The 22292-nt window shown below is 63.0% G+C and overlaps 2 protein-coding genes across 2 annotated transcripts in view; both read right to left on the reverse strand.

Annotated features, from left to right (window-relative positions):
* Positions 1-566: 566 nt before the first annotated feature.
* SLC31A2 (solute carrier family 31 member 2) lies at positions 567-4431 on the reverse strand. Its single transcript, XM_032200030.1, has 4 exons — positions 4361-4431; positions 1880-1946; positions 1231-1405; positions 567-735 (listed from the first exon to the last, which is right to left on the reverse strand). Exons 1-4 carry the CDS (start codon positions 4364-4366, stop codon positions 567-569), a joined length of 417 nt encoding a protein of 138 aa, XP_032055921.1. The 5' UTR covers positions 4367-4431.
* Positions 4432-5631: 1200 nt separating this feature from the next.
* The window catches only part of LOC116496894 (collagen alpha-1(I) chain-like), a 71619-nt gene continuing 54958 nt past the window's right edge, over positions 5632-22292 (reverse strand). The window contains exons 25-68 of the mRNA XM_032200302.1: positions 21814-21867; positions 21437-21544; positions 20337-20390; positions 19964-20017; positions 19550-19594; positions 18978-19031; positions 18269-18313; positions 17676-17729; positions 16920-16973; positions 16462-16515; positions 16088-16141; positions 15801-15854; positions 15556-15600; positions 15023-15067; positions 14739-14846; positions 14436-14489; positions 14167-14220; positions 13900-13953; positions 13600-13707; positions 13477-13530; positions 13174-13284; positions 12461-12514; positions 12278-12331; positions 12048-12101; positions 11608-11661; positions 10981-11088; positions 10774-10827; positions 10604-10657; positions 10332-10385; positions 10113-10166; positions 9953-10006; positions 9740-9793; positions 9208-9261; positions 8326-8379; positions 8189-8242; positions 7966-8019; positions 7865-7882; positions 7648-7701; positions 7450-7512; positions 7034-7199; positions 6573-6679; positions 6378-6458; positions 5977-6165; positions 5632-5781 (exon numbers count right to left, since the gene is read on the reverse strand). Of these exons, the coding sequence (XP_032056193.1) occupies positions 5632-5781; positions 5977-6165; positions 6378-6458; positions 6573-6679; positions 7034-7199; positions 7450-7512; positions 7648-7701; positions 7865-7882; positions 7966-8019; positions 8189-8242; positions 8326-8379; positions 9208-9261; positions 9740-9793; positions 9953-10006; positions 10113-10166; positions 10332-10385; positions 10604-10657; positions 10774-10827; positions 10981-11088; positions 11608-11661; positions 12048-12101; positions 12278-12331; positions 12461-12514; positions 13174-13284; positions 13477-13530; positions 13600-13707; positions 13900-13953; positions 14167-14220; positions 14436-14489; positions 14739-14846; positions 15023-15067; positions 15556-15600; positions 15801-15854; positions 16088-16141; positions 16462-16515; positions 16920-16973; positions 17676-17729; positions 18269-18313; positions 18978-19031; positions 19550-19594; positions 19964-20017; positions 20337-20390; positions 21437-21544; positions 21814-21867 (3009 nt within the window). The remainder of the gene's footprint in view (positions 5782-5976; positions 6166-6377; positions 6459-6572; positions 6680-7033; positions 7200-7449; positions 7513-7647; positions 7702-7864; positions 7883-7965; positions 8020-8188; positions 8243-8325; positions 8380-9207; positions 9262-9739; positions 9794-9952; positions 10007-10112; positions 10167-10331; positions 10386-10603; positions 10658-10773; positions 10828-10980; positions 11089-11607; positions 11662-12047; positions 12102-12277; positions 12332-12460; positions 12515-13173; positions 13285-13476; positions 13531-13599; positions 13708-13899; positions 13954-14166; positions 14221-14435; positions 14490-14738; positions 14847-15022; positions 15068-15555; positions 15601-15800; positions 15855-16087; positions 16142-16461; positions 16516-16919; positions 16974-17675; positions 17730-18268; positions 18314-18977; positions 19032-19549; positions 19595-19963; positions 20018-20336; positions 20391-21436; positions 21545-21813; positions 21868-22292) is intronic.

Genomic DNA, 22292 nt, shown 5'->3' on the forward strand with positions numbered 1-22292 from the left:
GCTGTGTGTGGGGGGGGCTGTGATGGGGCTGAGGTGCAGCCCCCCCAAACCCGCTGTGAGCCGGGGGTGCCGGGGCCCCGCATCACCTCCAGCAGCCCCGCACCAAGCTGGGAGCCCCAGGCCCCCGCTGGTTTTATTGCCACAGGCAGCAGGAGGCAGCAGCTCCCATCCTAAAGTGCGAACCAGGAGGCACGGGGGTGAGGTGGGGGGCGGCCGGGCCCTCCCCCCAGCACCCGGCTCCTTCTGTAGCCCCCCCCAAGGCACAGTGTGAGGGGTTTGGGGCAGGATCAGTGCTGGAGAGGGGCCCAGGGACCTGCCCAGCTCACACACGCAGCATCCCAGTGCCAAAACCGCACCCCCCCCAGCAGAGGGGGGCTCAGCACCCCCACCCTGAGCAGTCAGCACCCCAAATCCCATGGCCAAAAGCTCCCTGAGAGCCGGGGGACGGCCCCAGAGCCACCCCCGGTGGTGCCGCGTCCTGCACGGCACGGGGATGGGGACGCAGCCAGCAGCCGTGGCGGTGACACCCCAGCACCCCGCAATGTCCCGAGGGGGGGTCCCCACGCCTAGCCCACCCTGAGCAGTGGGTACACCACGAAGTAGCCGACGGTGGAGCCCACGAGCACCCCGAGGAAGACCCAGGCGTTGTAGGACATGACGGCCAGCATCAGCGCGTAGCCCAGCACCACCTGCACCACGTGCAGCAGCGTCTGGGCCACGTGGAACTGGAACCACCTGCGGTGGGAGAAGCAAAAGCCCCGTCAGCGAGGGGAAAATGTGGGTGTCAGCCCCCCCCAGGGCACCGGGACTGACCTGTAGGAGGTTTGTAGGGCACGGGGAGGGAGCTGGGCACGGGGCTGGGGTCAGCGAGAGGCTGGCGTTAGGAGCAGCCTCAGGCACGGCTGGGATTAAAGGTAAGGTGAAAAACCCAGATTTTGACTTAAAAGGGTCGTGTTGGGAAGGAAACACCCCGGACAGCCTTGTTTGGGCCTGCACCAGCTGAGCAGCACCTGTCCCCACCCCAAAAGGACCCCGGGGGCTGCAGGCACTGGATGCAGCTGAAAGCACCGGGGGCACATCCCTGGGTACCCCACGGGGCCGGGACACCCCAGGGCTGGCTCCTGCGCCCACATCACCCCGGCAGCCCCTTCGCAGCCCTTCCTTCACCCTGTCCCCACCTCCCAGCCACCCCCGAGCACCAGGCAGGGCCCAACCCTGCCCGGGCCGTACCTGCCCTGCGTGGCCCCGTGGCCGCCGTCCCCCTCCTCGGGCTCCAGCAGCTCCTCGTGGCTCAGGCTGCGGGGCACGGCCAGCAGCGCCCGGTGCAGCACCCTGGCCTTGCCCATCTTCACCACCTCGTACAGCACCGACAGCAGCGCGACCACCAGCACGGAGAGCGCCAGCCCTGCCCCAGAAGCAGACCCCGACAAGTCAGCAGCTGGTTTTTCTTTTCCTTTTTTTTTTTTTTTTCCTTTTTTTTTTTTTTTTTTTTTTTTCCCTGAAAAGAGCAGCTCGCCCTCAGCTGAACAAATATTTTTCAATGGGGAAAAAGATAAAAAAAAAAAAACTTGCCAGCTGCTCACAGGAGGAAGGTTTGTTCATCTGTCGCTTCGCAGGACCGGACCTGCGGGGCTGGGGCCACCCCAAAGCCCCACAGAGTGCAGCAAAACCCCACTGTTAAGTGCTGGGTGTGGGGGGGCCGTGCCCTCCTCCAGCTCCCAGCCCACCAGCAGGTATCACTGCTAGCATTATTTAGAATTAAATGCCAGAAATGCAAAAATCCCGGGTGGTTTTTGTGCCCTGCGCCCCTTTCCCCAGCTGGCGAGCACGGCCAGCAGCAGACAGACAGACGGACGGACGGACGGGGCTGGCAGCCTACCTGTGGGGGTGTGCACGCTCCAGAAGTCAAACAGCAGCACCACCGTGTCCGAGAAGAAGAAGGTCATCTGCAAGAGAGGCCGAGGACAGGGGTTAGGGGGTGACGGAGCCGCCTGCACCACGGCAAACAAGGCCCCGTGGCTTCTGTAGGGCTGCGCACCCAGCACCCCACAGCCCTCCCAGGCCCCTTCCTGCTCACAGCCCTTCCCGGAATCAAAGCAAGAGGTGAGGTGTGTGCGGCTCCGCTTTCTTCTTTGCAGCTTTGCTGCTTTGAGCTGCAGCCTTCAAAGGCTGCAGGTCCCTGGTGGCCCTGCCCCTCCTGCGCCCGGCACAGCCCCCGGTGAGGTGCCGGGCAGGCACGCGGTGCAGTTTTTGTCCAGTTCCCGAAATGGAAAGAGGAACTCAACATCCCAGCCACGCAGAGCGGGCTCGGCACGTACCTCTGCCTTCTTGCAGGGCAGCTTTTTCCTTCCAGCCCGTGTCTGGGCTGGCGAGAGAAATCCTGAGCTAACCCTTGTGGTGGGGAGCCGGCGGCCCAAAGCTCCAGCAACCCGCACGCTGCCGGGGCTTGAGGAGCAGGAGGAGGCAGACAGGGGCTGCGGGTGCCGTCTGGAGCCTAAAGCGAAACTGGCTGGCGGCTGCAGCCCAGCCCGGGAACCCTCTGCTTTCCTGCACCTCCCACGGGATTTTTCTTTTTTTCCAGCCAAAGCCCCGAGGCTGCTGCGGTTCCGGCTGCCGGGGGCTGCCCAGGACCCACCCAGGACCACGACTGCTTTGTGGGGAGGGCTCGAGGCAGGCAGCGAAGCTGCCCGGTGCTGGCATGCCCAGCCCTGATGAGCCTTTAACCGGTGAGCACCCGGCCGAGAGCTTCACCACGTCGAACAGGAGGAGAAAGCCTTGCCCGCAGCTCTTCCCCACTGAAACCGCCCGGAGCTGAGGGCACAGCTGCCAATTCCTGGGCCTTTGCCACAAAAACCTGCGCTGGGTTTTCCTCCTGCCCTTGGCAGAGCTCCCCGGGTCCCAGCAGCTGGGACCCCCCAGCCCAGGTCTGTCCCCCCCTGTGCTCCCTGTGCCCAGGGCGAGCGGTGCCCGCGCCGCTCTCAGGCTCTAATTACACGCTGTGGCCACTCGTTACCAAAGCACATTAGGACGTATAATTGGCTTACGCTTTTAAGCCTCCTTTGGCAACGGATTTATGATAATTAGCCTTTAAATGAAACTATTTCTCCTTTGCATGCTTCAACCCTCAGTCTGCAGGGCCGGGCACGGCGGCGGTAACGTTACTGTGGGGACGTGGGTGACTTGCAGAAGGTCCCCGCACTGCTCCTGGTCCCAGGGCACCCAGCCTGGGCAGCTTCTGCCCCGTGCCCTCGGGTACCCAGCGTGTCCGGGAGGCCAAAACGATGCTGCTGGGGCCAATGGCACCCTGCCCCCCTCCCCCATTTAAAAGGATAGGTTTAGATTAGATACAAGGAAGGAATTCTTCACTCGGAGGGCGGTGAGGCCCAGGCCCAGGCTGCCCAGAGAAGCTGGGGGTGCCCCATCCTGGAGGCGTTTAAGGTGAGGTTGGAGGGGCTCTGAGCTCTAAGGTCCCTTCCAAACCCTTCTGTGATGCTGTGGCTCCATCCTACAGGACCCCACAGCGTGACCCCTACACAGACAGCAGCCACGCTGACTGTGCTGTCAAAGGCTGAGGGTAAATCCCCAAATCCTCGCTGTGGGGTGACATGCCAGCAGGGATTCTGGTCCGAGGGGCTTGGTCCTGCCCCCCCTTACTGGCAGTGACCCCCCAGGAGCTGTGTGGGCAGCACCCAGCACCCTGCCTGGCCTCACGCACCCCAGCAGGGTGGCTGGGCACCACCCCACGCTGCAGCTCCTCACGTGCAGGGCACAGCCGTGTCGGGGCTTCACCCCTGGGGCTCCTCTTGTGAAAAACTCAGCTCTGCCTGCTCGGCATGGCACGGGGCTGGCTGCTCCAGTCCAACCAGGGCACCCGGCCCCACACGCCGTAGGGACACCCTGCGTTGGGGTGCGAGGAGCAGGCAGGCAGCGCACCCCATGGCCGGCTCCCCGGGGCCGCTGCTGCTCGCAGTCCCCATCCCAAGCCCGGCCAAATCACGGGACAAAAACAGGAACCGCGGCACAGGCTTTGCAGGAAGATGCCAAGGGAAATGAATCAGCCTCTGCACGGCCCCTGGGAACGAGATCCGACAGCAGAGGTTTAAAGGAGGCTGCTCCAGGGGGACCCCGGCCCCAAAAGAAGGGGGGTCCCCAGAGAAGAAGGGGGCCGGCGAACAGCGTGCCCAGGACTGGGGTGGCAGGGCCGGGGGGTGCCCGCACCCACCCGCACAGCAGCGGGACGGGAGGGCTGGGGGCTGCCCCCACCCGTGGGTGCCAAGCGGGCACAGCCGGGCTGCCCCCCGCGCACTGCGCGCTCGGCACGGGCACGGCTGGGCACGGCTGGGCACGGCGGCAGCCTCACCTGCATGGTGGCGGTGCAGAGCGGAGCCCGTCCCGTCCCGGTTCAGCCCCGTCCTGTCCCGGTTCAGCCCCGTCCCGTCCCGTCCCATCCCGGCTCAGCTGAGCCCGGCGCGGCTCCGTGACGCGCAGCGCGGAGCGCCCCGGGAGTTGTAGTGCCGAGCCCAGCCGTGCCATACCCAGCCGTGCCGAGCCGTGCCGTGCCACCGAGTGTGTTTTCCCTTACGGGCAGAGCTGGCACTGGCGTTTTCAGGCCGCAGTTGCTGCTTGAAATAATGATAACAACACTAAAAGCCTCCCCTCTCCTCTGTGCTGCTGCTTAAAATCCTGCCTCCGCAGCTCCCCGCAGCAGCCGCCAGCCGGGTGTGGGCAGCTGGAAAGCCTCTGGGCTGGGGCAGCAGCGAGGTGAGGGGTGGGAGGTGGGTGCAGTTCTCCCCCAAACCCGCAGCTGCTGAGCAAACAAACAAACCGACCGCCCCCCCTGCCTCGGAGGGGAGAAACTGGACTTGGCTCACAGCTGCTTGTTCTTCCTTCATTTATTGCCAAGCTGGCCAGAAGCTCTGGCTGGGGTTTTCCAGGCAGGGTGGGCGCACCCAGCACCCAGCACCCTGTCACAGCCCAGCTCGGATCCAGCCTCCTCCTGGGCTGCCCAGGGCTGTGGTGCCGGCGTGCCCCCGCTCTCCTTTCCTACCCCTGCCTTGCGCAGGAGATTTCTTCTTTTTGCTGCAGGGTTTGACCTCCCCCTGCCGTGACACCCCCACGCACTCCTGTGCCCTGGGTGGGCAAAGCGTGGCAGCAGCCCTCAGGTAGCAGCAAGGACAGGGCCAGGACCAGCAGAAAAGGGGCACCAGGCCAGGAGCACGCAGCAGGACGGGGACCACAGGGCTCCAACCCCTGCTGCCGTGCCTTATGGTGCCCATCACTATGTGAGCCGCAGCCCCAAAACACAGCTGGGGTGCGAGGAGACGAGGCTCTGAGCATTTACGTCTCTCCCCAGCGAAGAGCTGCCCGTTGCTCTCCTGTTTTCCCACTCTGGTAGCATTTTTGCCTTTTGTTTTTTCTTTCCTGCTGTCATGATTACACGATTCTCATACATATATATATAATATATATATAATTTATAGAGCAATGACTTTTGTAAACAGTATTCTTCTACTTCAGAAGGAAGTGTAGTCCGTGGCACACTGCAGCTACAGAACCACCTCTGCCTGCATCCCCCCTGGGCCAGGTCGGGGATGGGGAGGAGGCTCTGGTGCCGCGTGCGTGTCCCCGGTCTCAGCTGAAGCAGACTGGTCCCACTGTGAATCCGAACTGGTGCGAGGCGTCGCCGTTGTGAAACACGGCCAGGTCCCGCAGGGGCAGCAGGGAGAGCTCCTCGGTGGTGAACTGGAAGATGGTGTCGGTGATGGAGGACTCGTTGTCCAGCTGAAAGGAGGGCGGGCGGCGCTGAGACCACGTCCCCCTGCCACAAACCACCCCATTCTCCCAGCCCGGGGCAGCTTCCCAGGGATGCTCTCCCATCCCAGCCCACCGAGCCCAGCCAGGAGCTCTGCTCCGAGCCCCGGGCACGCAATGCACACAGAGCCTGGTGCTTCTTCCAGCCTCGAGCCCCCTGCTCACCAGGCAGCCCTGCAGGGTGGCTGTGTAGCTCTGCTCCCGGGAGTCCGCCAGGAAGAGGATTTCCTTCTCGGGCTGGGGCTGGCCCCGCTCTGGGGCTGGGCTGCAGGAGTAGGAGACCTTCTGTGTGGCCAGGCGGCTGTGCAGCCGCAGGAAGCGCAGCTGAACCGTGCTGGCGCCCACGTACTCCAGCTGCAGGGGCAACGAGAGAGAGGGAGGGGTGCTGGGGGCTGCTTGCAGGGTCCGTGCCCCCCACCACGCCCCAAAGACAGGGCAGGAGGCAGCCCTGCAAAAGCACAGCTCTGAATTTCCTTGCTGAGGGAGAAGGTGCCCAGGTGCCTGGGCATCCAGGAGCTGGCAGGGCCCCAGGGAAGGGCTTCGTGTCCATACAGCCAGACACTCACCAGGAAGCCCCCAGGCAGGGCGCTGAACCACTCGAAGGTGTCCTTGGAGGTGTAGGTGCTCAGCCAGGCCTTGATGGGGACCTGTGGGGATCGGGGACCACGTCCCGGTGTCCCAGCAGGGGTTGGTGGCACCGCCAGGTTGAAGACCCGGCCGTGCCAGCCCACGCAGGCTGAGGGTGTCCTGTGGGGCCGTACCTGGTTGTGGACGGGGGCTATGCAGGTCTCGCCCCCCGCCGTGAAGTTGCAGAAGGCCAGCAGGGCGTCCCGGGGGCTGCCCTGGTTGGGGTCGATGTAGTAGTGCCCTGCGGGGATGCAGAGCGGGGCTGGAGGCACAGGGAGGGCAGCACACGGCTGCCACCCCTTCCCCGGCTGCACACCCACAAGCTGGGGATGTGCTGTGTGCCTTCCCCTCCTTGCACCCACCCGCACCCTGCACACCATGCCCACGAGCACCCGACACGCACGCAGCCCCCCAAAACCCTGGGGCTGGAGCTGGTGCAGGAGGACATCCTGCATGGAGGAGCTGAGGATGCCCATAAGCCCCGCTGAGCTCATCCCCCCATCCTCATCCCCCCTAATGGCAGTTGTAGAGGGAATCCTGGCCCCATGGCCCTGATCTAAAGGGCCAGGGGTACAACGCAGGGTGTCCCCTGTACCGTCGGGCAAGCTGGGGTGGGCCAGCAGCAGCTCCTTGCAGGTGGCCGCGGGGTTGTCCTTGGTGCCATCGGGGTGCTCCACCAGCGCTCTCAGCTCGCGGCTCAGGGCCTCCAGCAGAGCCCGCGCCGCGGTGCGGTTCAGGCGGTCGGAGGGGTGGAGGAGGTGCTGGAAATCACGGGGACAGAGCCCAGCTCCCGTTGGCCCCCCTCGCATTTTGGCCAGGAGCATGGCCAAGTGCTGGGGGAGGTGTGGGGGGGACAAGGATGGAGCCTGGCTGGGTACGGGAGGGATTGACCCATCTGCGTGCTCTGCTCTTCGTGCAGAGGGACGTGAGGCATTGTCACTGTCCCTTTGTCCCCAGCAGGCAGCAGCCACCAGAGCCAGGAGCCCCCCAGCCCCACGCAGCCCCACTCACCCGCAGCTCCTCCTTGGACAGCGTCAGCGCAGGGCCGCTGGGGCCGGGGGGGCCGGCGGGACCCTGGGTGACAGTGACAGTGGTGACACGGGAAGCCCCTGCCACCCTCGCAGCTCCTCCGCCTGCACCAGCACTGCCCGTCCCCGTGGCACCAGCCACCACTTCGGGTCCCCGAGGGACGTTGGTGGCTTTGCTTACCAGTGGTCCCGGCTTGCCCCTGGGTCCCGGCTGGCCCGGGGAACCTTTCAGCCCCTGCCCGAGGATGAGGAGGAAGAGGAAGGAAAGGCGAGGTGCTGAGCTGCTGCCTCACGTCCCCACAGTGGGCACGGGGCTGTCCCGCACCCCCAGGATGAGGACAGGAGGGGACAGAGCCCCGCAGCAGGGCTCACCCCGTGCCCGCTGCCCCCGCACTCACTTTTTGTCCTGACAAGCCCTGGAAGAGAAAAGCAAGGGGGTGCCTCAGGGGGAGGCTGCTGGCCCTGCAGACCCCCATGTGCTGGGGGGCGAAGGACTTACCGGCTTCCCAGGGAGCCCAGGGAGCCCCCTTGGGCCGGGGGGGCCAGCGTCACCCTGCAGAGGGACACGGGGATGTCACACATGGCCCCAACAGGGCATCTCCCAGCCCTGCTCCCTTATTACCAGCCCCTTCCTCAGGTTGCTTTTTGCTGGTGTATTTTGCACAAAAAGGGGAAGAATCCACCCCAAACCCCTGCCCTGTCCCCCCCCACCCCGCAGGTACCTGCAGTCCCTTGGGTCCCGGCCTCCCGGGGACGCCGTGGGGTCCTTGCTTGCCCTAGGAGACGTGGAGGGGAGTGACACGGGGTGGGACACAGCGGGGTGACACGGGGGGGAGAGAGGCACGAGCCCTCCACGCACCTTGAAGCCCTCGTCCCCTTGCTGCCCCAGGTCACCCCTGCTGCCCTTCTCGCCCTAGGAGAGTGAGGGAGAGAGTTGGTGGCCAGGAGGGGGGTGGAAGTGGCCAGGGACACCACCGAGGGGGGGACCCTGCCCCAGAGACCCCGCTCTGGTCACTCCTGTGGCTGTATTTGATGGGGTGGGCACAGGGGGTGCTGCCCGGGGGCAAGGGGGTGTCTGCCTGGCCACATCTCCCCAGGGCAAACAGCTCCTGGCCTCCAGCAAGCCGGGCAGGTGGCTGGGGATGGGAAATTCCCAGGGCCAGCCACCTGAGAAACTTCCGGGGAAAAAAAAATACAATAAATAAATAAATAAATCAATAACCCTTTTGGTCTGTTAGCGGAGCGTTTCCATCCTCTGCTCAGCCGCCAAGGCAAGGCTGGGAGTACTTTACCCCAGGGTAAAATACTGTCCTAGGAAGGCTCAAGGAAGTGCTTGGAAAAACTCAATACGAGGAAAAACTCAAGGAAAATAAAAAAAAAAATCTGCGTGTGCTGAAGTCCTGTGGGAAGAAACCCCCCCGCGCACACCCCGGCAGCCCCCTGCAGCCTCAGCGAACGCCCTGGCCTGCAGCTTCTGCCACTGCTGGTTCAGCCTGCAATTAATTTAAAGCCTCATTTATCGCTGCCTTTCTCTTCCCGAAGGCTGCGAGCAGCCACCCGCCCCCAGGGCCTGCTTGTCGCTCGTATTTATGGCCTGGAGGCTGACGGATGGGGCGTGAGGACAGGGCCGCCTGCACCAAGGACGCTGCAGGCCTGGCCTTCGGGGAGCGGGGAGGGGGTGCAGGGATCCAGCCTCGTGCCAGCCTGTGCCCGGGGCCCCAGCCCCATAAACGTCACCTACCTTGGGTCCTTTCGGTCCTGGGTCTCCTCTGATGCCCTTCAGCCCCGGGATGCCCTAAGAGAGACGAAGCGACACCGCTGGCCCTGCCTGTGGCTGAGGAGGGGACTCAGGAGCCACGAGGGCTGTGAGAATTTGGGGTGTTTTTAGGGACCTTGAAGCATTCCTCAGCTTTCATTTTCCCTTTTGGCAATCCCTCCTCGCCTTCACTAACCCGTTATAAACACAGATCAGGTCCCCTGGCTGGCTGCAGAACATCCTGCCTTTGTTTTCCTTTCAGTGCCATTTCCGAAGCTGTTTTATTATTATCGTTACCATTTAACTGGAGAAAAAGCAACTCCCAACAGTCAGAAAATAAACTTGGCCTTTTTTTTTTTTTTTGCCTAACACTAAGCTGGGAGGGGAAGGCAGGATGAGAGCTGTGCAGCACCTGGAAGCTTTTTAAGGCCCCTGCTCTGGTCGTGGGGGGCACCCACAGGGTGCAGATGGGGAGCAGGGAGCACCCCAAACCTCGCTGCTTGGTCCCGGTACTCACGTAGGGTCCTTGTGGGCCCTGGGGCCCCGCCAGCCCCTCGTCACCTGGGTGGCCCTGCAATGCAGAAGCGAGAAACCCTCTGCTGGGGCAGGACGGGACTGGGAGGGACAGAGGCCTGGCCATGTGCCACGGTGTCCCTCTATCAGCCCAGCCTTTGGGTACAGCCAAAAGATCCCAGAGTCAGAGACACCCGAAGAACCCTTGGCCACGTACCTTGGGTCCACGGGGGCCTCTCGGGGGCCGGTGTCCTGCCTTGCCTCGCTTGCCCTGGGGACAGGAGACAAGACTCAGAGCACAGTAAATTCAGCGACCCCACCGCCCGTGTCCCCCTCCCCATCAGCCCAGCTCTCCGCGAGGACGAGCACACCCTTACCCTCCTGCCAGCTTCTCCAGGGACCCCTTCTTGCCCCTCACGCCCCACATCGCCCTGGGGAGAGAAAAGAGGAGACGTTTTGGTCACCAGCACCGGGACATCTGAGCCCGGGGTGATGCTGAGCAAGGGAGTCCCTCCTGGTGCTGGTTTCTCCCCAGGGACCATGGCTTGGACCCCCCCGCTCTGCACCTCCCCCGTGCAGGATGCTGCTGGCAGTACCTTTTCTCCTTTGCGACCTTTCTGCCCTTGGGGACCGGCTTGTCCTGGAGAGCCCTAAAATCCCAAAGGAGAAAGCAACCCCCTGTTAGGGTGCTGGGATGTCCCCACCCCGCTCTCACCCACACCATGCACAGGAGCAGGGTTTGAGCTGAAGCCTCTTTGGGGCAGTGTTTTGGCAGGAGCACCCGTGTGGGTTTTGCTGCATCTCCAGGAAATCCCAGCTCAGCTGCCCGCACCGGAGAAGCACCAGCACGGCCACCCCAGCCCCTCACCGTGCGCCCTGTTTTTCCCGGTGTGCCCGGCTCCCCTTTCGCACCCATCAGGCCCTAAGGAAAAATGAAATAAATCAACCCAGCTCCAAAAGACGGCATTTGGGAGGTAATCCCCAGCTCCCCCGGCAGCCTGGTGAGGTCCAGGCTGCAGGAGCAGGGCAGCCACTCACCTCGGCACCGCTCGACCCCGGGGCTCCGGCATTGCCTGGTGTCCCCGGGGCGCCCTGGGTTCATTGGGAGACAAAGCAGGGACCAGCATCAGCTCCGGGATCAGGGGCAGGCAGCAGGGGCAGGGCTCCTGTTGCTCCCCGAGGCACCCCGCTGCCACCTCCGCCTTTCCACCCCGTGCCTGTGTCCCCACGGAGCCCACACCTCACCTGCCGGCCTGGCTTCCCCGGTGCGCCCACCGCTCCTCTGGCTCCTCGGTGCCCGGCATAGCCCTTGAACCCGGGGCCACCCGGCTGCCCGCGGGCACCCACCGAGCCCTGCAGGACACACGTGCTGAGGGCACAGCCGTGCCCGGGCAGCTCAGTGCTCGAGGACGGGGCTGCAGGCAAGGCACAGCACAGAGCAGCATCCCCAGCGCTGTGCACCGCAGGGCCACGGCCGTAACCGCACCGTTTGCCTCCTGCCCAACCCCTGTCGAGCCCCACAGGTTTGCTTGGTGAAAGCCAGAAGAAAGGAAGCCAAAAACGAACCCGCCCTGCTTCAAGCAGGCTCTGGGAGCCGGGGATTAAATGCACGGTGGCCACAGCAAATTTTGATGATTTATTTAATAGCCCTATTAAGATGCCTTTAATGAGCTGTGGTTGTAGAGGAACCAAGGAGATGACAACTCATTCCGGGGTGGCTGCAGAGCCACCCAGGGCAGGGCAGGGCCCCCGCGTGCCCCCAGGCTCCTGCCCCCAGCAGCCCGAGGTGCCCGGGGCTGCCTGCTGGTGCCTTTATTCCCGTTCCACGCTGCACCTTTGGAGGGTTTGGCACGGAGGCAGGCCGGTACTCACCGTGGGGCCAGGCTGCCCGCGGTCTCCCTTCGCTCCTTCATCTCCTGCGGGTCCCTGCGGTGATGTTGGGGGGTCAGCACAAACCCGGCCCCACCACGTGCTTCGTGCTCGGGCCCTTTGCAGGCATTTGGAGCATCCCCTCCCACCCTCAGCCAGCCGAGGGGTGCGTGACAGTGCCTGGTGGCACCTGGGTGCCACGGGGTTGTCGATGTGCTCAGATGGCAGGGGTGGGCCTTGCACAAGGCATCAGCATCCCTAAATGCTAAGCTGGTTTTTGGGGTGGGGGCACAGTCCCTCTGCTGGGACCCAGAGCCTCATTTCTGACCCCCCCCAGCAGTTACGGGGCAACAACTCCTTTGGCTTCAGCTTGTGCTGGAAATGGCAGAACCCTGGCGAAGCCTCGGAGAGCTCCCAGCTCCACAAGCCCAGGACAGCAGTACCTCCAAGCCAGCAGCACCGGTGGCTCCATCCCTGCCTCGGGGTCCTGGGTCTCCCTGGGGAAGAAAGAGAAACGCTCCCAGCTCTGTTCCTGGCAAGCTTCTGGCCTTGGAGATCTCGGCTCGAGGTGCCAGGGTCTGACCCAGGTCCCCCGAGCGTCCCCCACCAGCCAGGGAAAGCAGTGCTTGGGTAGAGCCCAGAACGGGACAGGCAGGAGCATTGCCCTCCTTACCTTCGCTCCCTCGAGACCTTGGGGCCCTGGAGGACCTCGCAGACCTGTGCCGCCCTGTTTGGGGGTCAAGAAAAACCCGGGGCTGACAAGCTTCAGCCCTGCCCGATGCTCCTGGTCACACACGTGTCCCCCACCCCCATCAGCAATCATCCCGAAGGGGGACAGGGACACGAGGTGACTTACCGACCGCCCTCGGGCTCCTGCAGGCCCTGCAGCGCCGGTGACACCGACCTGGCCCTGGGACAGAGAGGGGGACGCGCTCAGCAGCTGGAGCTCGGCTGAAGGCAGCATGAAACGGGCACACGGCTGCTTCCTTCAGGCCAGCAGCCCCACGGGGACAAGAATCTGTCCCAGAGGCACTGGTGGCTCCTCCCTGGCACGACAGGCACACGGGGAGAGCAGCACCCACAGGCACCAGCAGCTGGAGAAAAAAGAGGCGCGAGGCCGGACCAGTGCTCCCAACACGCAGGGACTGGGCAGAACTCTGGGTAGCTCGGGCTCCTCATGGCTCTGGGGTCCCGAAAGCTTTCAGAGACTGAAATCCACCTCTGAGAAAGTCATGCAAAGGCAAAGCCCACGCAGGCGGGCTGATCTCACAGGGCCAGATGAAACTTTGCACACCAAGCTGTGTTTTTCTGCCCAGAGGCTCACACGCAGGGAGCTGCTCCTGCCCCGGCCCGGCACACACCCTTTTGTGCCACCAGGACCCAATTTGGGTGTCACGCCCATGAGACACAAAACTCCCAAATTAAGATTTGCCAATTCTTAGCATTTTCTGTAGCTCCTGGTGCCTGAGGTCTCCTGCTGGGGGCAAGCCCCGTTCCTGAGCACCCCACACCCAGCTGGGGCAAGCGCTGGAGCCCCACGGCACTGGAGCACTCCCTCGCTGTACTTGCCAGCAAACCTTCCTGGCCCTTCTCTCCTCTGGGGCCTTTGTGTCCGATTTCCCCCGTAGCAGCTCCTGGTCCTGGCACTCCAGGAAGGCCCCGAGGGCCAGCATCCCCCTGCTCCGAGATGGAAACAGCGGCGTCACAGCAAGGAGGAGGAAGGAGAAGCAATTACACGAGCGTCCCCACGAGGACACGTCCCCCAGGCACCCATCAGGTCCCAGGGACACCCCTTTTCCTGCACCCATCCCACTGGGACGAGGCGGGGGCAGAGCACGCTGCGGGTGGCAGCACAGGAGCCGCGCTCCCCACCTTGTGTCCCCGCGCTCCCGGCTCTCCCGGCTCTCCTGCCTCACCGACATCGCCCTGCCGGGGGGAGAAGCACCATCAGCACCCGAAGCAGCGCCCGTGCCCCAGCCCTGTCCCGGCACACACCTCCTTGCCCTGCTCCCCGAGCCCCCCCGGTGGTCCCGCTGGCCCCTCGTCCCCTCGCTCCCCACGGCTGCCTCTGACGCCCGGAGCTCCGCGGGGTCCTGCTTCTCCCTGGAACGGATGAAGACCCCCAGGGTTATTGTCAGCCACCATCTCCAGCTGGCCCTGCCCACCCCTTCTCACCACGCAGCCCGCTCCTCACCCCCGGTTTTCCTTGCACCGGGTGCCAAAGGTTCATGAGGGCCCTGGTTCCCCCTCCCACACCCAGGCACGAGCACGCTGGGGCCATGGGAAGTGACTGACCTGCTGCCCCTTGGGCCCCGGCTGCCCCTCGGCTCCTGGTGGTCCCGGTGGTCCCTGCGGAGGAAGCACACGGCCAGACCCTGGCACACCTCATCCCCACTGAGCTCCAGGGCTGGGGATGTTCTCCTGTCTCCACTGCCCCCCACTTTCCTTCACCCCACGTCGCACAAAGCCCTGGCCCCACTAGCAGGGACGCAGCCTCAGCCTCGGGCTCTAGCTGAGGGTTGCCCCGAGGCGGGCAGGGTGTGGGGTGTCCCCGCCACCTACCTGCTCGCCATCCAGCCCGCTGACACCGCCGTCCCCCAGATCTCCCAGGGCACCCTGCCAGGGGGCACAGGGATGTGAGGACAGGCAGCTGTGGTGTGCTCACCAGGCTCATCTCCCACCTTGCATCCGTCCCCATCCCGCTGGGACGAGCGCATTTGGGTTGCAGCCCAGGAGAGGGAGCGCCCCTTGTGCCAGCAGAGCCAGCCCAGAGGGGTAGCTCCAGACCCCAGGGCTGGCAGGGGGAACCAGGCATCCTCCTGCTCCCGTACCTGCTCTCCTCTCATCCCTGAAGGCCCCTCGGGTCCTCCTGGTCCTTCCCGACCCTGCAAACGAAGAAGCCATGTTGGTGACAAGGCACAGCGTTAACCCAGGGGGTCCCTGCAGCTCCTGAGCTCGGGTGCTGGGGGGGCTTGAGGACACAGCAGCCCACGTCCTCACTGTCACCAAGCCCCTTGTCCCAGCCTCCCTCCTCCTCCCCTCTGCGTGGAGAAGGAAGCCCTGGTCCTGCTGGAAAAAGGCAAGGCTGCAGCAGGAGCCGTGCTGCACCCCGCAGCAGCCAGGTTGGCACTTACCGGGTACCCGGGGGGGCCAGCAGCCCCCGGCATGCCGGCTGCTCCTGCTTCCCCAGCCAAACCAGGCTTCCCGGGGACACCGTCCAGCCCCTGCATGCCGGGAGCTCCCTGCAGGGTCACAAGGATGTTAGAGCACCCCGAGGTGTAGCCCACGGGCAGCCCCTTTCCCCCCGGGAGAGTGCTGAGATGGGGGAGACCCACACATGAAGGCACCCCAGGTCCGTGCGGGTGCAGGAGGGCACAGCCTGCAGCCCCAGCCCGCGAGCTGCAGCTCTCCCACTCACCGGCAGCCCTGGAAGCCCCCGAGGACCCGGCTCTCCTGCTCTTCCCTGCAACACAAGGGCTGTGAGCAGCAAGGGAACCCCAGCAGGCTGCAGCTGAGACCTGCCTGGGTCACCCCAGGGATGCAGCAGGGCAAAACCCAGCAGGCAGCGAGCAGGACCAGGGTCCTGCATCTCACCCCGACAGCAGATGGGTGTGGGATCCACATCCCTAACGCTACAGGCAGTGTGTGGTGTGCGTGGTGTATGCTGCAGGGTACTGCAGAGCATTACGTGGCTGTATTGCAGGGCACATGTTATAGGGTTTTCCATGGTGCATGCTGCAGGGCATCATAGGGCAAATATTACAGGGTATGATTACAGGGTATATGCTGCAGGGTGTTCAGTGGCACACATTGCAGAAAATTGTAGGGCATCTCATGGCATGTGTTGCAGGGTATTGCAGGGCACTCCCTGGCATGTTGTAGGGCATCATATGGCCGCAGGGGCCTGCAAGCCCACAGCAGCTCCACTCCCCCCCTGGGATCCAGCCCTACCTGGGAGCCGGGAGCACCTCGTGGCCCGGGGGGGCCTGGCAGGGCCTGGGGGAGGACAGAGACATCAGAGCCCTGCACCCAGCCCCGACCGCGGCCCCGCAGCTCCCCTCTCCCCACGTAGCCCCTGATGCCAGAGGCAAGGATTTCCCTTGCTCTGTGTCCAGCCCAGCAGAGCTGATCTGCTTGGTGCTGCCTCAGGGGGAGGGGGAATTTGGAGCCACCCAGAGGTGTTAAACAGCCCTCACCTTGGGTCCGGCTTTTCCAGGGAATCCCGGCGGGCCTCGGGCTCCCGTTTCACCCTGTTGGGAAGAAAAAAGAACAAAACCACACACCAAAACCCCAAACCCTAACCCTTCTTTTCTGTCACGTGTTTCAACGCAGTAACTCCCCGAGGGACAAAATCTAGCAGCCTGCCATCTCGTAAAGAGGCTGAGGAGCTGACGTGTGGGGAGAGCTGTGGGGTCGGGTCCTGCCACCCTCCTCCTGCCCAGCACCAGCCATCGGGGTTGGTGCTGCCATTTCCCAGCCCTACCTTGTCTCCCCTGCGCCCCGGCCTCCCGCGGTCGCCGGCTGGTCCCGGGTAGCCCTGGGAGAGAGGATGGCGTTAGGAGGCAGCTCGGGGTCTGGGGTTTGGGTGGAGGTGCTGGTGGTGCTCGGGGACCACATGCAGGCAGGAGCTGCCCCGCTTGGCTTTGCCTCAGGTTCTCCTCATCCAAAAGCATTCTGATGCCACCTTGCACGGAAAGGTCTGGTGGCCACGGGGTTTCCCCTCTCCCAGCAGCACCAAACCTTGCTCCTCACACCCACCCCAGACCCCACACCTTCCCCGGGGGTCTGGGGAGAGGAGCTGTGCTCCAGTGAGCCCCCCGGTGCTGAGCACGGCCAGGCAGCAGCCGCAGCACTTACATACATGCCGACAGGTCCCTGCGGCCCCTCCGCGCCAGGCTTCCCAGGCAGACCCTGCCAGGAGAGACAGGAACTTTCACCACCCTGCTCGCGTGCTGGCAGTGCTGGGGGGCTGGGCTGGGCAGACCCCCTGGGTGGGAGCAGATTGTCCACCCGGGAATGCATCCCGGGGTGTGCATCCTGCTTTTTGCCCCACTTCCAGGCTGTCAGCCTGCTCTGAGCAACGTGTGTGTCCCTCCGAGTGTCCCTGCTGGGGACTTGGGTCTGAACTTTATGCCCAGCCGTGGTGGGAGCAGCTCAGATGCCCCAGCACCATGTTCCCATCCTTGGTGTCCACCCCCAGGGCTCAGCAATCACCCAAACCCTCCCCATCTCAGCCGAGAGTCGCTCAGGGCTGTTCATCACCCCTGGGTGCCCCAACCAGCCCCCCGGACACCCAGACCCCCATGGGCACTCACCTTTGGGCCCAGGGAACCCGGCTCTCCATCAGGTCCAGGTTTTCCTTGGGGGCCCTTTATATTTAAGGGAAATGTTCAGGGAGGAGGGGTTGCAATCAGACAAGCCCCACTGAGGCAGTGCTGGTGCTCCTGTGCTCGGTGGTGTCGGGGACAAACCCTGCCTGTCCTGGCAGCCCCCACCAGCACCGCAGGGCTGTCACCATGCAGGGTGACAAAAACACAGGGGTTTTGCTCTTGGGGTGCCCACCAAACCCGGGTGAGTGTCCTCCCAGGGGGCTCGTCCAGCTGCAGGAGCTGCTCTGGCTGCCAGCAGGGTGCTGGTGTCCACCCCAGCCACATGGGCAAGGACAGGGGGTTGTTCTCCGTCACCCTGCACCTCCAACTCCCACCCAGGGAGGTGGCGATGGAGCAAGCGCTTTGGTCCCCTCTGGTCACCAGGACCATGTCCCCCAGGTGGGGAGGGGGTTCCACGGGCTGCCCTTCCCCACAAAGACCACCTCTGGCTGGGGAAAGCTGCAGAGTCCTCCGAGTCCTCCAGGCAGACCGAATCTCTGGGGAGATTATCCTGCTCTTCCCTGTCTGCAGCTGTTTCTGCTGCTAAAGACTTTTTTTTTTTTTTTTAAATGCTTTTTAGCACAAAAAGATTCAGACCCCACAGATAATCTGATCCCTTGCTGGTTCCCCAGCAGCAGCACCAGCCCTCCCTGGACACCCTGCTGGCTTTCCACCACCCTTTTCCATGCTGGTTTTCCTTACCGTCGGTCCAGGAGGTCCCACGTGCCCTCTGCCCCCCTGCACACCAGCAAAGCCCTGGAAGGAAGGGCAGAAGATGAGCTCTGGGTGAAGGGAGAGAAGCACAAGGGGTGGCAGACAAGGGGCTGGGAGGAGAGCAGAGACAGAAACACCCCAGGTGGAGAGGAGCCCCCCTGGGAGCATGGGGGCACAAAGCAGCCCCAAGCAGCGCACAGCAGTGCCCATGCAGACACCTAGACTGTGCTGTGCAATGACAACAACAAAGTCAGAGGCGCTTCTCTGTCACCCAGACCAAAACATTTCCCCTATTTTGTTGTCAGTGAAATGCCAGCTTCCCCCTTCCCCCCCCCCCCTCCCTTTTTTTTTTTTTTTAATTTTCAGAGTAAAAATAAGGAAGTATTTGAATTTTTGCAGACGGGACGACTTGCCACTGGTGACAAGAAACATGAATTTTGCAATAGCCACTTCTTAAATGCACCCCCTGTTCGCTCTTCCTTGCTTTTTGAGGGCACAGCCCCCCCAAGGGCAGAGAGAAGAGAGCAGAGGGGAGAATGGATGGACAGAAACGATGCAGACAGACATGCAGCTCTACTCACCGGGGGTCCCATCCTGCCCGGGCTGCCCACGGCTCCTGAGGGACCCTGCAGGATAAGGCAGGCGATGGTGAGGATTGGGAGGCAGAGGCAGCCATCCCATCCCATCCCATCCCATCCCATCCCATCCCATCCCATCCCATCCCGCACTATGTACAGGGTTGTAAAGCCCCCACGAGTAAAATCCTGAGCCAACTCATTCCCACAAGCACAGTGAGGAGTTTTCCCATCTCCTTTAGCCCCACAGTGGCCGGTGCCTGGTACCAACGGCCCCATGGTGCTGTGTGGGGGCAGCACTAGGGACAGCCTGGCTATGGATGGGTTTGGAAGAGTCCCCCCTGCTCCAACTCGCCAAAGGCACCATGACATGCAGCCTTCACCTGCGGCCCCAGCCCTCATACACTGCGCCAGCCTCACAGATAAGCAGCAATAGGACTAGAGGGAACGGCCTCAAGTTGCGCCAGGGGAGGCTCAGGTTGGAAATGAGGAGACATTGCTGCTCAGAAAGAGCAGTCAGGCATTGGGACGGGTTGCCCAGGGAGGTGGTGGGGTCACCGTCCCTGGGGGTGTTCAAGGAGAGGTTGGACGTGGTGCTTGGGGACAGGGTTCAGTGGTGACATTGGTGGTAGGGGGATGGTTGGACCAGATGATCTTGGAGGGCTTTTCCAACCCAGCTGATTCTGTGGTATAATATACAGTACAGAATGGGAACCTGTGTACCAGGCTTTCCTTCTGCGCCTTCTGCTCCTGGCATGCCTCGCGAGCCCTGCAAGGAGAATCTTGCCTCAAAGCAGAGCCCAGCGACAGACACAACAGCTTCCCATCAGCCATGCCCTCCCACAGCAGCCCAAATCATGCCAAAATAGCAACAAATACACAGTGACATCGTCCCCAGGGTCTGTAGGAGCTTCGGGGCCTTCCTAAGCTGTCAACAGTTCTTCAGCATTGAACCACCCTTGACACGCTTCTTGTCCGCAGCTCTGTGCCTGTGCCTTGTAAAGCTCGGGGATGAAATCAGAGCATGCAGAAGGGCAGCCCCAAAAGCAAAATGGGTGAGGGATTGAGAAGAGACACAAATTCCTGAATTTCTAAGCCCAGGACAAGAGCGGAGTGGCGGTGCCTGGTGGGTGATGAGCCTGGTGTGCAATGTGCTAGAGCCCAATGTGCTCACCTCCAGCGCTTCCAGCACCAGCCCCAAGCAGAGCCGAGCCTCTGCCCGGGTCCCCCACCCGCTGCCCCCCTTCAGCCCCACGCACGGCGCTGGACGTGGTCCTGGCTCCTTACGGGCAGTCCTGGGACTCCAACCAGCCCGCGCTGGCCCACACGGCCCTGGAAAAGAGCGAGCGCTAAGAAAAGCATCCTTCTGGCAGCATTAAAGCAGCAGATTGAGGGGACTGCAGCAGAGCTGGTGCTGGGAAGCATTGCTGTGAGAGGCTGTGTGACGGTGCCACGGGCCTTCCAAAGGCGGAGACCTGGGCAGAGCTCAGCACAGTTTGGTCAGGTTGTGCTCCCTGGTGCCTCCCCCTTCGAATGGGGGCACAAAGGAGAGGGAAGGAGCTCTATGCATCATCCCAGCCATCCTTCCACCCTTGGCAGTTGTCCCATGCCACCCAGCAAGGGGCCTCCAGGGCTCTTTCTGTGCCCCCCACCCAAAGATGCTCCCAGATTAGGCTATGGGTGCCACAGCCCATTAGTTACCCTGGCTCCCCGTGGTCCTGGAGTTCCCTTTGGGCCATCGGGTCCTCGACTTCCCTAAAATTCACACAGAGGGAAATGCAGGCATTTCAGGTAACCCTGAGGGTCCCCACCACCCCTGTACCCCAGCGAGCACCCAGGGGACTCATCCTGCCCTGCTGCCAAGGTGGCAGGTAGCAGATGCAGGGATGTCATCCAGGGGGGGACAAAAGTCTGGGGACTCCCCGGGCTTGGCCACAGCCTGATCCCCACAGGGGTGGCAGCGTGATGCTGTCCCCTGGGTGCTGGCACCCACACTGGGGTGACGGGGCAGGGTGGCCACGTCCTTGTCCCTCTGTGTGGGACCAAGGGCAGCCCCATGGCTGCCGGTGCTGACCTTCGGTCCTTCGCTGCTGTTCAGCCCTGCCGGGCCGATCTGGCCTTCTTCCCCCTGTGGGGAGAGGAGAGGGGGTGGCCGGAGCTGCTCCTTGCCCTGGCAAAGGCAGCACCCGACCCCCTGGGGAGGCCACAGACCCCCAAAAGCAGGGGACAGGGGGCATGGCCAGAGGGGACAATAAATGAAAGGCGCTAGGAGCCATGGAACCGGTCGGGGTCATGGTGTGCTCTGGGCTGGCGGCTGCCCCAGGGTTGTGAAGTCAGCCAGAGGAAAAGGCTGAATGGGACCGTGCTGGCCCAGAGCAGCACCGCTGAATATTTTTGTTTCCTGCTGATCCAGTTAGGGTAACTTCAAGTGCTGCTGAGGCTCCTGCCTGCTCAGACACAGCCCTGGCACCCGGCTCTGGCCCAGCCACAGGGCCTGACATGACAGGAGCCATGGCCGGGGCAGCGAGGTCTAGTAATGCCAGGGCAGCTGTGACATGAGCAGTGCCACTGTGCTGTGGCACTGTGCCTGGGGACGTGGGAGGGTTTGCTTCTCATCCCAAAGAGAAAACATGAGGGCACATCCAGGCAGGCATCCCAAAAGCCCTCCAAGATGGAGGGCGCCATGCACAGCACGGCCTCATAGGGGGGAAGGCAGGTGGGGAAGCTGCTGGAGGTGTGGGGCCAGCCCCAGGGACAAATATCGATCTGCAGCCATCCCAAGGGCTCACTGGGAGCGTGCACTGTGGGAAAAGACACCTGGAAAATCCTGCCTTTTTGTGGGCCTTGAGTGTTGTTGTTTTGGCTTTTGGGAGCGAGCGGGGGCCAGGCAGTGCTGTTGGTGTGAAGCGAGGCAGCGGGCTGAGGGATGGCCGCCCTCTGAGGCTGCTGTCGGTGAGGTCTGGAGCAACACACTGCAGTGCTGCAGGCTCCAGAAGGTGTCATTAGAAGGCTTCTGTGCTCTGTGCCAGCTGCTGGCAGCATGGGAAAGGCAGGAGGGTGGGAGCCCAGGGCCTTCATCCCATGGGAGGAGGATGAGGAGGCAGCGGTGACTGGTAGTGCTGCCCATGCACCCTGCAGCCCTCAGGGCTGTCCCCCCCCAGCACCCTGCCTTACCTCGGGTCCCCGGGCTCCTGCCGCCCCGCGGGGGCCGGGGAAGCCCTGCAAACCCGTCTGACCCCGCGGCCCTGGGGGTCCTGCTGCTCCCTGTGCTCCATGAGGACCCTTGGGAGAAGAGGGGGCAGCACGTCACGGCCAGCCTGCAGCCCCCACCCCACAGCCCCCCCCGAGAGCACCCCAAAGGCACAGAACGGCGTAATGTGACTTCTTCAACACCAAACCAAGGCAAGTTTTAGACATCAAACCAAGGAAAGGTGGCAAGGGGCAGCCAAGGAGCAGGGTGAGCATGCAGAGCTCGCTCTGACTGATTTTCACAGCTCCAGAAGGCAACGGGGCACAAAACGGCTCCAAGCCCCAGCCTGGAAACCTGGTACCTTGTCTCCTCTGGCTCCCAGGTCTCCCTTGGCTCCAGCGGGACCTCGGCAGCCCTGTAAGAGCAGCAGAGCCAGAGGGCACCCTCAGACCTCTTACACTCTTCACTGCAACCAAAGCGTGCTGTGATCTGATTTGGGCATCAAAGAAGTTTGGACTGGTTTGGAGCAGGGCTTTGCTCCTGAGGGGCCTCTGGAGCTGCAGTGGGTATGTGCTGGGTGCGCTCCCCAGCACGCGGTGACCCCCAGCCTGCAGCGACAGCCCAGCTGCACCATCCCAATGTCAGCCGCCCAACACCTTGTCCCTGTTAGTGTGTTATTTCACACATCCTGAAGTGCTCCCATTTTTCTTGTCACCTCCCCAAAACATGTTGTCTTAGGACACACCATTGTGTCTAAAAACTCCTTTTATTACAGTGTTTTGTGGAAGCCTAAGTGCAGCTCAGCCTTCCCCAGAAAACTGCATTTGCCACCTATTCCAA

The sequence above is a fragment of the Aythya fuligula genome, chromosome 19 (genome assembly GCF_009819795.1).
Source record: "Aythya fuligula isolate bAytFul2 chromosome 19, bAytFul2.pri, whole genome shotgun sequence".
NCBI classification, from domain to species: Eukaryota; Metazoa; Chordata; class Aves; order Anseriformes; family Anatidae; genus Aythya; species Aythya fuligula.

What these genes read in the sequence shown, in the direction of transcription:
- SLC31A2 (XM_032200030.1), bottom strand. An exon ending in GAGCGTGCACACCCCCACAG is followed by an intron (nt 1,406 to 1,879) that starts GTAGGCTGCCAG and finishes CTTCTGGGGCAG; the next exon opens with GGCTGGCGCTCTCCGTGCTG. An exon ending in CACGGGGCCACGCAGGGCAG is followed by an intron (nt 736 to 1,230) that starts GTACGGCCCGGG and finishes CTCCCACCGCAG; the next exon opens with GTGGTTCCAGTTCCACGTGG.